The sequence below is a fragment of the Carassius auratus genome, chromosome 29, assembly GCF_003368295.1.
Source record: "Carassius auratus strain Wakin chromosome 29, ASM336829v1, whole genome shotgun sequence".
In the NCBI taxonomy this organism is placed as follows: Eukaryota; Metazoa; Chordata; class Actinopteri; order Cypriniformes; family Cyprinidae; genus Carassius; species Carassius auratus.
In genome coordinates this window covers 9,703,367-9,716,547 of record NC_039271.1, presented here as the reverse complement: position 1 = coordinate 9,716,547, position 13,181 = coordinate 9,703,367, and the positions used below count along the sequence as shown (strand labels likewise).

At 35.1% G+C, this 13,181-nt stretch overlaps 1 protein-coding gene across 1 annotated transcript; it reads left to right on the top strand.

Moving 5' to 3' along the window:
* Positions 1-5,819: 5,819 nt before the first annotated feature.
* LOC113048020 (lumican) lies at positions 5,820-9,328 on the top strand. The gene is made up of 3 exons (XM_026209513.1): positions 5,820-6,114; positions 6,915-7,820; positions 7,901-9,328. Exons 2-3 carry the CDS (start codon positions 6,941-6,943, stop codon positions 8,053-8,055), a joined length of 1,035 nt encoding a protein of 344 aa, XP_026065298.1. The 5' UTR covers positions 5,820-6,114; positions 6,915-6,940; the 3' UTR covers positions 8,056-9,328.
* The last annotated feature ends 3,853 nt before the right edge of the window (positions 9,329-13,181 follow it).

The window sequence follows — 13,181 nt, the reverse complement described above, 5'->3', positions numbered from 1 at the left end:
TTAAAGCACTTTTAGGGATCCATTCCTAAGTCAAGTTCTTGGTTTTCAGAGCCTTTTATGTTCCCTTTTTATTGTGTCCAAACAGAAACTAGCCTAAAAAAGAAATTAAGTTACAGTGTTTTTTTTTTTTTTTTTTTGTGCAATAAGACATTCAGTCCTTTTAATGGATTGGTTTCATATCCTTTAATTCATCTCTTTGTTTTGAAACGGAAGTATTATTCTTACTCTGTATTTTCGTCATCTAATATTGAAATTGCTGGTTTTAAAAATAATAGTTGCAACTGTGTTATCTGACTGTCACCACTGCAGACAAGTGCAGATTCCTGGTCAACCATAAACAAGACCTTATGAAAATAAAAAAAAAGTCATGAGTCTCTTAAAACACAGGGATTAGCTGATAGGACGGAGGTTAACAGTAGCCTTTGTGGAGATGAAAAATATGATATAATTTACGGATTTGATAATGACAAACACTCTGATAATAATAAAAATATCTTTGGTTTAGGTAAATCCTTCAAACTGCAATTAAATGGTAAGACATTGAACATTAACAAATGTATACTTTTATGCATTCTTATTTTCATATATATATGTTGGGATCCTTTTCATACAGCAGAATTTCTTCATTCATCAATTTCATAATATATCCACCAGGTTGTCTATCGTTTCTGTTTGGTGCCCCCTTGTGGATTATTTTGTGCTGCACGATTTTGAGTGCTCTCTCAGTTTATACACATTTATGAGCTTTAATAATTAAGCTCCTCCTCTATAACGCAACTGTAAAGCGCAGCGTGTGTGTGTGTGTGTGTGTGTGTGTGTGTGTGTGTGTGTGTGTGTGAGAGAGAGAGAGTGAGAGATGGAGAGGACACAGTGTGGGATTGTGCATTTGTAAATATATGAGTGTGTGTGCCAGAGAGCTAAGTGTGTGAGAGGTAAATTTAACAACTGTGGCAGCCTAAACTTGAGGGAAGAGCTAATATCATCTGACTATACTGGACAAGAGCTTTAAAGGTAAAGTTAAAGGTTAAGGAGGAAAGCAGAGGAGGCTCACACAGGAGAATGTGCAGTATAATATTGTCAGTTTCATATCATTTTCATTAATGACATCCAAATGACATATTTATTATTTGTGTTTTGTATTAAATGCACTTTGTAGCATATAAAACAGTTTTGTTATTGTAAACTAAAACAAATAAAGCTGAAGTAAAATATAAAATATTAGACAAACTGAAATGACAATTAAAAAATTGTCTCGCAACTAATTGAAATATTTAGCTGAAGTGCTAAAACTGAAAAAAAAAACTGAATTAAAGTTAATAAATATGTTTATAAAATGTAAAATGATAATAGCAATTTAAACTAGAATTAAAATGCAAACCAAAATAAAATCCAATCCAAATATAAAAATTATGAATATATTAATAAGATAAAATAACTAGTATATATTAATATCAATTCACATTGTGAGATCTCAAGTTGAAATGTTTTATATAAAGAAACAGTAAGATGAAAGTTGTTATCAAATGAAAAATAAATAAGATTGTAGCAGATTGTAATTGCTAAAATTACTAAAACTGAAATAAATATAAATGTCATTTAAAATAAAAGAATAATATAAGCGACAAAAGCACATAAAATTAGTAACAGTGATTAAATTTAAATAAAAATGAAAATATAATAAATACTATAATATTATGTAAATAATACAAAAAGAACTGATAAATGTCACATTTGAGATATAAAGACATTGAAATTATAAAAAAAAACTATATATATAATATAATATAATATAATGTTATGATATAATATACTGACAGCACCAAAATTACCACATAATTTCTGCTGCATTGAGTAATGCAAATTTAAAATCAGCACTTTAACACTTTCCTGTCACAATCACAATCGTTGCTTTGTGAGCCACGTCATGACAGAAGTGACATCATTCTCAGAACAGGCCATTGCTGAAACCCTGAGTGTGAGCTTTGATCAGCTCTCGGTCTCACATGCCTCCACAGCATGCAAGTGTGTGAGCTGTGACTTCTTAACTAGCTTGCTGCTATTACATTAAGTGGATACACCGAGCAGCCGCCTGTGGCACATGTGCTACCATGTGTGTGTGTGAGCGTGTGTTTGCCAATGTGAGGCTCAGCGCTGAGTCTGTTTGTGGCAGCACTGAGGTGTCTGAGGTGCATTTGTCCACCTCAGGATCACCCAACACTTGACTATTTGTGTCCAAACTGAGGCTGAATACCTCTAGCTCATTCAGAGGAGAGCTGATAGCAGGGATTTTACAAAGTGAACATGTTCTAAAACAGCAGCAGTTCAGACATTTTAGTAACACTGATTTGCACCATACACCAAGAGTGATGTTTAACTCTAAAAAGATTTAATAAATTGTAAATATTATGCATATACAGAAAGAGAGCACGAGAGAGAATATATATATATATATATATATATATATATATATATATATATATATATATATATATATATATATATATATATATATATATATATATATTATTTATTTGTTTATTTAGACATTTTCATTTTCCGGACAGCTTTGTGTTTCACTGTAAACTTCAGCCACACTGAAAAGTTTTGTAGCATTTCTCATTTGTCAGCTCTCTCGGCATTGTTAAAAACCAATGTAAGTTATGTGTGGCTAAATCATTTTATTGTTGACAAAGACATGCATTGTAATGGGAACCATATGAGGTATTTCTCAATATAATTACATGAGTATCATGACTAAGCTTGAAAACAAGAGGAAACTCATTTTATTCAAAGATAAAAAATATTAGTTTAACTGAAGCAACCTGACAACATCGCGATTTGCAAGTAAAGGTCATTTTTAAGTGTCGGATCAGGTAGAAATAGCATCTTTAGCTATTAGGAGAGGAAACATTATAAAGCTGTTGACAAGATCAGAAGAATCAGCTTTTTGATATATTCCTAAAACATATTTCAGTTTAATTGGTGTTATCCTTGTCTACAAGCAGATTTGTCTGCCTCAAAAGCATCCAGGTCAGGAAAAATTGTTGGAAATTGTGAAACTTGACTGGAAATGTCTGGTGTCGTCAGAAACCAAGACACAGACGCAGCTGTGGCCTTTCCTGTGCGTAGTTTTGAAGACAGAGGGAATTTAGCCACTAACGTCACTGTAAACTGATGAAGGTGAGATGAAAAGAGGAAATGATACTCAACAGAAATCTCTCGGTAAACACACCAAAGTTGGTAAATGCTGGACCTTTTTATGGAACTGGTGTTGAGAGTCTTTCCAGTGATGTTCAGGATGCTGAGGCTCTCATTTTCCGTGTGTGTCAATGTCCAGACAGGAAAGACACAGCTGGACATCTTACGGAACATCTTTATTACTCAAGTTGGGCTGGTAATAATCAGACTTAAGAAGACACCGGCTTTATGGTCAAATAAAAACATTTATGGTGAACAACAACAGTAAAACTGCAGCTGGCAGAATTGTATTCAATAATTAAATTAAAAAAAAAATAGTGTCCATGTTATAGGTTGGACAATGTATATTTTATAGCGCATAACTGTGTATTTCATTTAATTATAGTATGTTATATAACATAACACGCTCAAATGTACTTTAATAAAATTAAGAAAAAAGTAACCTTCAAAAATAAAATGTAATTCGAATAAATATGATTGTTCTGGAAATTACCTGGTCCCCATAACTGATTAGGCAATATTCCTTCTTTATGCTTTACAAAACACTGTAAAATATATTTTACAGTAAAATAGATTTGAAATAGGTTTGTCATTTTTCATTAATCTTGCTTTTAAAATAACCAATATTTTAAAGTGTATCGCAAGGTTAAAACTTAACTTTAACTTTAAAAAATTTTTTTTTTACTATATATTCTATTCTTCTAAAAAGGCAACATTTTTTATTTTCAGTAAGATTCATTTTCAGCTTGATAACTCCATCTAAACCTGAAATAAAAATGTATTTAAAAAAATTATATAGACAAAATAAATAAATATATTAAAATATATTATATATTAATATATAAATAAATAAAATAAATACTAATATTACCAAAATTACTAAAACTTGAACTAAAATTAAAATGATGTAAGAAAATATAAAATAAAAACTAATTCAGAATATACTTCAAACAAAGCTAATTACTTAAGTGTAAAGTGTAATAAATGACATGCCACATATCTATATCTAGGGGTGTGTTTGAAATACTTTTTAAAAAAGTGCTTCTGCAGCTGATTTTTTCAATCAGACCGCAGACTGTTTTTACATAGTTTGAGTGCAACTGCACACCTCACACACCTGCATCAGGTACAGCTGCACAGGTTTGCCCTGACCTGCTCCTGCTGCATAACTTCATGCATAAAGTCCAAACATGAGCTCAGCTTCATGTGCTTGCCCTGAAGGCCTGACAGATGAGAGGAGAGAGTGGTAGAGGTGACCTGCAGGGGATGTTACAGATGAGGAATGGGTGATAAGGTCATGGTGCTGTTAAAATGGGACAGGTATGAGCAATGCAGCAGATCCAGAGCAATTTAAGACCACCCAACAGCATCAGATCTGTGGCCCAGCAGTTAGCGCACATGCTATAACATGCCGTGGTGCACAAGTATATAACCAGCGTTTGAATCTGACTCTTAGTCTCTTGAATCTGTCGGGCACATTTAAAAAAAAATGTTTTTTTGTAACATGATATGTTTAAATTATTTATTTGTTTAAACATATTATTATTTATTTTCTAATGATTTCATTTATTTATGTATCAACACACTCAGTAACCCTATCTTACTGTCATTTACTAAGTATAATAATAAAATATAATAATCCAATAAAATCGTTAAAAAAATGTAAATGATGAGAATAGACATTAGTTTGTCGATGTGTTGATAAATAAATAAATAAAATCATTTAAAAAATTAATAATAAAGTTGTAATAATTTGCAAAATATATATACCTGTATAGTCACCAAACAAGTAAGCACATTTAATACATTATTATACCTATTTTATATTCTATTTTAATGATTATTATTTTATTTTATATATATATATATATATATATATATATATATATATATATATATATATATATTTGGTGTGCAGATTTTATCTTCATATTCTTTATTGAGTTTGCAGTAGTAATCCTTGACAATACATAATCTCAGCTCCTCTGATACGCATGAAGTCTACAGAACCGACCTCTCATCTTGTTTTCTGGCTTTACTGCATTCCTAAGAGCCACTGTATGCTATTAAAACTAAACTGATCTGCAATCAGCACCATCTTTCCCACTGTGTGCGAGCTTCCCATCACATAAATCTATGACCACAGCCAGACAGAAGCCGGCTGGATTTTATGGATTTTAAGATAAAAAGATGGCACACTGTTTGATGATATACCATCTACCAGCTGGATACATTCTCTCTTCAGATAGACAACACGGTTATGTAAGACTGGTTTGGCCTACTACCCTCTTATTTGGTCAATTTTTCCAAGTGTTATAGCAGGCAGCTGCCTTTGCAAGTAGCCAAAATTTTTTTTTTTTAGATGATTTTTCAAATAGTTTCGTTAACCTTTGTTTTGTTTCGATTTTTTATTTTGTATTTTTTTTATGAGGAATGCTTAGCATTGGCTATGATGGAACTGACAGTGGCTGTGTTTGTAGATTTATTTGTGTCTCTCACATAACTGTTGAATTGTTTTGAGCGACTGTTTGGAAAGAATGGGATGGAAAAATGTGCGCATGTGTGTGGTGAATCTACAGGTATATATATTTTGCAAACTGTCCCCAGTAAGTCTTTACCCCTTTCTGTCTTCCTCTGAAGAAGTACATGTACCAAACTGCTTTGCTACACCTGAACCTTGATAGAATCCATATGTTTAGAATCCAGTGAACAACTGCTGACATCTACACACTAGAACTGCCTCACTGCTGTTTTCTATCAATCTTGGGCAACTAAGGTCTGGCTTGAGTGTCTCGGTCTCTCTTTTTTTCTCTCTCTCTCATTCTTTGCTTTCTCCCTCCCTTACTCTTTCTCTCCAGAGTCCTCGGGCCGAACACAACTCTTCCTGAAGCCGTGAACAGAGAGAGAAGCAGGAAGGTAAGGATATCTAGCATCTGCATTTATGAGTTGAAAGCTCATGCTTACTTTAGTTCTGTCTGGATGAGATTATCAGAAATCTGCTTGGCAGATTTTTGGGGTGGACTGAAGAAAAAGTACAATCATATTGCAGTTATTCAGCATGGTAATGTTTGAGAAGCTTCCATGCACGCATTTCATTCAAAACATGATGTTAAGTTGTTATATATATATATATTTATATAATTTATTAATTATTGAAAATGCATGAGCTGATAGAATTATTCATGCACTATTTTTTTAATTGTGCATGAACAGAGAGAGAGATTATGCAGTACTGGATTTAATTTGGCTATACTTTAGTGCAGTTACTTTTAACTTTCATGAAACTTTAATTGATTAGTCAATATTCCAAAAGCACCTTTGCATTACTCTTCTGAAGTTCTATCATTTGCCATTCAATAATTCTTCGGCATTGCATGCAAAGACAAAGGCAGATATAGGTATGAGGTAAAGTTAATGTAACTTGAGATGAACTTGGATCTGCACATAAGCAATGTGGGTCTAATTTGCAAAGGAATGAATGACTGTCTGGACCTATTTGCATTCTTGAGGATGAAGTCATCAATTTCCTTTAAAGAATGGCTCTGGGTTTTGTTTATGTCTGAGGTTCACCATAGAAAGTTCTGTTATTATGAAACTTTTTTTCCCCACATTTTAATATTGCCTCTTATGTAACCATGTAAACTTCTCTTCTCTTCTCTTCTCTTCTCTTCTCTTCTCTTCTCTTCTCTTCTCTTCTCTTCTCTTCTCTTCTCCAGGTTAGATTTGAATAAGTTGTTCAGCCATGTTTGCTCTTGGCTTCTTCCTGTTGACTGGACTGGTATGTCAGAGTTTGGGTCAGTATGATTACTATGATGAGTACTATGTCCCCTCCGCACCACTAGAGGAACCATCATCTCCACATTGCTCCCAGGAGTGTGAATGTCCCTTCAGCTTCCCCACAGCCATGTACTGCAACGGGCGCGACTTGAAGTTCATCCCTATTGTGCCGAGTGGCATCAAATACCTCTACCTACAGGACAACCATATTGAGGAGATCAAGGCTGGCGTGTTCGACAACGCTACCGACCTTCGCTGGCTCATTCTTGACAACAACAACATCACCAGCGACAAGATTCATGGTGGCACCGTTGATAAACTGAAGAAACTGGAGAAGCTCCATTTCAGCAATAACAGGCTGACCAAACCCCCTAGTTCTCTTTCAAAGTCTCTGGATGAGTTGAAGTTGATCGGCAACCAATTGAGCTCGTTCCCTGCTAACACCTTGTCTGGGATGGAAAACCTGACCACCCTCCACCTGTCCAAGAACAAGTTGACCACCGAGAGCATCACAGGTGCCTTCAAAAGCCTGAAGTCCCTCGTTCTGCTGGACGTGAGCGAGAACAAGCTCAAGAAACTTCCCTCGGGAGTTCCACCTTCGCTTCTGATGCTCTACGCGGACCATAACGACATAGACGGCATTCCCAATGGCTACCTGGCCAAGCTGCCAGCCCTGCAGTACCTGCGTGTCTCTCACAACAAGCTGGTGGACTCTGGAATCCCTGCAGGTGTGTTCAACGTGTCTTCTCTCCTTGAGCTCGACCTGTCTTTTAACAAGCTGAAGAGCATTCCGGAGATCAGCGAATCGCTTGAGCATCTCTACTTGCAAGTCAACGAGATAAACAGTAAGTCTTACTCCATTTCCAACTTTTCAAGCTACAGATTAAGCATGGTTTTTACTCCATTTCGACTTCTATTTCTTCAGAGTTTGACCTTGCAAATATCTGCAAGTTCAGCTCCCCGGTCAACTACTCTCGACTCAGGACCCTGCGCTTGGATGGAAACAACATCACGCACCGCAGTCTGCCAGATGACACGGCCAACTGCCTTCGCCAGGCCTCAGAGATCATCTTTGATTAAAGTCACACCTCGCCAGTAGTTTATCAAATACATTAAGGCTATTACTCTTATTAGACACTCTGAGTGACTTCTGCACATCTTTATTCATGATTCCGACAAACACATCTGTTTACATGCACACTGACGACAATATTTTTTCTCTAAAATGTTGATGAACACATCTGTAGGTTGAATGGGCAGCAGTAGTCTGGAATCTTGAAAATCTGGCACATAAAATGTCAGTCTTGTATGGTACTGTATGAAGAGTAGTAGTCGAATTAGACAAGATATTCCCATCTAAAGAAATACATATTTGTGAAAATTGTGAATAGCCCAGTGTGTACTCCATAAGAAATTGCCAATGCTATCTCACGGCCAATTCGTACATATTTTACGAGGTGGCTTATTCATTCGAATTTGTACGACCTCACTCGTACGATTTTATACGATTTGTCTAAACCCCAGTGACGGTTAGGTTTAGGGGCGGGGGTTAGGTGTAGGTCATTCGTACAAATTCAGACGAATTGTGCAACTTGTAAAATACGTACGATTTGGCAACAATCGTATGAATTTGTACGAGTGTGGCCGTACGAATTCGTACGAATAAGCCACCTTGTTAAAAATTTACGAATTGCCGTGAGATCGGGTTGGAAGTTGCACTATATGTCATCTAACTGCATCTTAATATTTCTGCATGATAAGTACCCTAATCATTCAAAATTGTAATCATGTTATTAATAAGCCTGCTGGTAAGGAAATGATATTGTTTAGAATACAATTTATGGATAATAACTATCTAGTTGTATATAAAATTGCTAAATGTGCAGCAATGTTGAAGGATATCCAACTGAAACTGAGATCCACACAAAACTAAAAATTAAATAAGAGTGAATTTGCTGAGGTTTAGCTAACTGCAAAGTAAATCTTACGTTTTTTTTTTGTTTATTATTATTTAACTGAGTAATTTCAGTGCCAAAATGTTGTATTAATAGCAAATTAGTATCAGCTTGAATTTAATTTCTGAACTCTGCCAACATTTATACCATATTTTATCTGCATGCAGTTCATCTTATTTTGTAACAGCAATTGTTTTCAATTCTGTGGCAAACAACATTAAAAAAATTATGTATTCAATACACAATTTCACATCATCACAATGTTAGTCGAATCATTGAACCATGAGATTACAGTAACCTTGGTGGACTGTTGTAAAAGTTGTAATTTACCTGATTTGTTGTTATATTTTGTTTTATTTTTTATTCAAACTTTATTTGAATAAACCAGATTTCTTACATGTGTGGAGGGAAACTGATGTATAAATCCTAATAATGAAGTCAGATATAGAAATTATTATATGAACACACACATTATTCAAATAATATAATACATTTAGCCAAAATAATCTGTTAAATATTAACAATTGCATCTGTTTTATCATGGAAATTCTCTAAAGCATCATTGCAGGATATCTTCAGTAGATATTAGAAGTCGTAAAGTCTTTAGGTTCTTATGATTCTTAAACAAAAATGGCTCCCTTTACACACAGGCGAGCTACTCCATGTTTTATTATTTCCGTCTTGGTTGTTGATCTTCCAGCTTGACTCATGTGGATTTCCATTTTGTGGAGTCAGTCCTGCTGTTTAGGATGGAAAGAAACTTCTGGAATGAATCTGTTCGCCATATTCCTCCTTTCTGGCTTTTGAGCCAAACTCATAGATAGACAAAGTTCTATGAGCTTTGCCCTTTTTTAAACAGAGCCATGATGACAGAACTGCTTCCTGTGGGAAACGTGTTTTCTTCATATCTTTAGCTGAAGTACAGGGTATGGATATAAATATAGTGATTGTAAGATGAAAAGGCTTTTTTTGCATGGAAGAGTATAGGGTGTTATCTAACTAAATATCCCTTTGTCAAAGGTAAGAACATATCAAAGCAATGTTAAGGGCTATAGCAAAGTAGTTTTTTAACAATAATTCCCAGTCTGCGATCAAATTACAAACTCTCAGACTATGTACTGAATTTGATGACAAAGTAAATAGAGTATGTAGGTGTGTAGAATACGTACTACATTGCCAACTACATCTGCCATGTTGACATCATCCTTTGACAATTTGTACTTGTCATGTAACGTAGCCCTACTAGCAAAAAACCACAACAAGATTTACGTAAGTGTTAAACAAGAACGGTTCAGCCATGCAGAGCAAATTTCTCAGTGCTTATAACATTTAAACTTAAAAAGAGCCACTCATTTTGCAGTGCTACACAATTTTTTATTCAACTTTTGGTCTTGTGGGACAGCAAAGTGTCCACAAGAAGCTCAATGGGTTTGCAGATAAAGAAGGTCAGCCGGGTTTGACTCACTGTATCATGAATACTAAACAGTCTGACATCCTTGCCATTGGGCATACTGCTTTTGATAGTGTGTAGCTGGGATGTTCGCATATTCAGATGCAGGGCCATTATTCGAGGTAGCTGTAAACATAAATTCCCTTCCTCAGCTCAGGACATAGCTCCACAAAACACAATAATAAAATAGCCAAACAGTCAATTTTTCCCCATTTAACTCCTCCAACCATCTGCTCTCATCTCTATCCCAAATCATCCCTTTATGACAGGCACTTCAAAAGTTGCATTTAACATAACTACAGATCTTTCTGTGCTAAAAATGAGTGTTTTGTTTAAAACAGTAGAGTTGCAGGCAGAAAACCCAGCATTCCAGAGGAATGGAGGGTCTGGGGTGACCATGTGATAGTTTTACAGAGAGGCACTGTGGGAGATCTTTTGTCCATGTGTTAGAAACAGATGATAGATAGGCAGTTCTGGCTTTTTTGTTTGAAATATCTTTACCACTTTATTGCAGCCTGAGTATTTAAGTTCACCACAAGCTGATTTTACAGGACCAAACACACACACACACACACACACACACAAAATTGATCACTTTTATTGTTCTAGATGTTGACGTTCAGTCTATTTACCCTCAGTCTTTAAAAATTATTTTGTTGAACTTTTTAGCAATGTCTTGGTTAAATCCATCAATTGTTGATTGGATAAAGGCAGATCTGAATACGAGCTTGCAGTCGATTGTAAGGAAGCGGCAGAGTTAGAGAAGTCCAGCATTTTTTATTTAAAATCACAATCTTAAAAAAAAAAAAAAAAAAAAAAAAAGGGGTTAGTTTCCATTGCTTTGTTTTGTGTTTCATGGAAGAAAGAAAGTAATCTGAAACAACATGTTGGAATCTTAATTTCCAGGCGAATTGTTCTTTTATTATAACCAAAGTGCATTGCTTGGATACTTCAATGTTGCTGTGCCACTGCAAAAACGATAATAATTTTATGTTGCTATGTCATATGTTTTGAGGTCTTGCTAGAAAACCACACTCTGTTATTCAATGTCTACTAAACACTGGAGAGACTTGGTGGGGAAAGGAGACCATTGTGATGTTTTTTTAGCTCATACTCCCACAGCTGATCTCTTCAGAGAGAGGACACAAAGGTTTCCAGTTATTGTTTAGAATATGTCTGTTTGAAAACACAAAAGAGGCTTGCAAAGGTCCCCTGAGGGGATCAAATCTGTTATGTGATGTTGTTGTCAGAGTATTATAAATTTGATTTGTGTGGCTCTACACAGAGAGTTGGGAAAGCTGGGAATTTGTCTTTGAAGTCAACATGAAATGGAAATCTAAATTCATCTTAATTTGAACAATTCATCAATGCAATTGTTTTTAATCAATAATTTCACAATTTGTCATGTTTTATTGAAATGACAGACTATTCTAAGAATTTTCCATTCTTTTAGTCTGCCAGTACGCCACACATTTTTGCCACTCAACAGATCTGCCACTCCAATCAACAACCAATGGGTAGAACCAAGGCTCTGCCACATTTTTTAGTTTGTTTCTATGATAATCATGATTACATATAAATGTTGGAGGTTGTATAATATCTGTAAAGTTTTACGTCATGAGATCCAGACCCTGATCAATCTAGTTTGTCATTAAATTATTCAGTGGCTTGTTTCCCAAAAGCATTGTTGGCTAACAATGGTCGCGAGTTCCACTGATCTCCATTGGTAATGAAGGAACTTGTGACCATATGCTTTTGGGAAATGCACCTCAGACTGGTTTTTTGAACTGGTTCATGAATGATTAGTTCATGAATTAGATAAGACAATGCCTGGCCAAACATCTGGAGATCTGACAGGGCATGTGTACTTTGTACAAGCGAGATGTGAGATTTGATGATTCCAAATACTTTAGAACAGAAATCATGAATCCACTTTTATTCCAGACAGTAGAATCCTTTCAACAGGACAGAGATGTGCTCTTTTTCAATTCAATTCAATTAAAGTTTATTTGTATAGTACCTTTTACGATACAAATAATTGCAAAGCAACTTTACAGAAAATTACTTTCTAATTAATAGAAAATTACTAATTTAAAATTTTAGTTTCTACAATATTTAGTAGTAGGTTGTAAGTGGTGATTGTCCGTTTTTGTGCTTTTGACAGGAATTTTCAGAAAAGTTTATACAAGACATAGTCAACAGCAATTATTATGTGATTGCATAGTAAGTAGCAATATTTGTCAGTTCTGTACGTTTAAGGGTTAGTATCATCTGAGGTTCTCTGAGAGGTTGACATCATCTCTTCTCAGGTGTTCTGCATCCAGACTGGAGCTTGTGTAAATCCTAGTATCCTAGGGAAAACAGAGAAACAAATAGAGGCATAATTAGTGTAGCTGCTGTTCCAACCAAGTAAAATTAATTAGTTTAACCCAAGCTAAAGAATAAGAACGCGCATTTGATCAGATACAGCTGCAGTCACAAATTATGAGATGCATTATTCGAATGCTTGGCGAAAGAGCAGTGTTTTTAATCTAGATTTAAACAGAGAGTGCAGTCAATTGTGCAGTAAGACTTTAATCAGTGTCCTACCCAAATCAGAGACCTTCTATATCCCACTTTCCTCTTCTCCATCTTGAAATATCTACAACAGGATCCAGATGTTTAAACAGATGTCGCCTGGTTACTACTCACTGCCTTTTCACTCACTGTGAAGCTATGCACAACTCATGTGAGAGTGTTAAGAGTACAGGTTTAACTCTCTAACATCATTGTACCTTTCAACAGTTTTTGCATTCTAGCTT

Bases quoted from the DNA above. Each gene is read 5' to 3' on its own strand.
- LOC113048020 (XM_026209513.1), top strand. From the start codon at position 6,941: ATGTTTGCTCTTGGCTTCTTCCTGTTGACTGGACTGGTATGTCAGAGT. The intron at 7,821-7,900 runs GTAAGTCTTACT...CTATTTCTTCAG, and splicing joins GCAAGTCAACGAGATAAACA to AGTTTGACCTTGCAAATATC.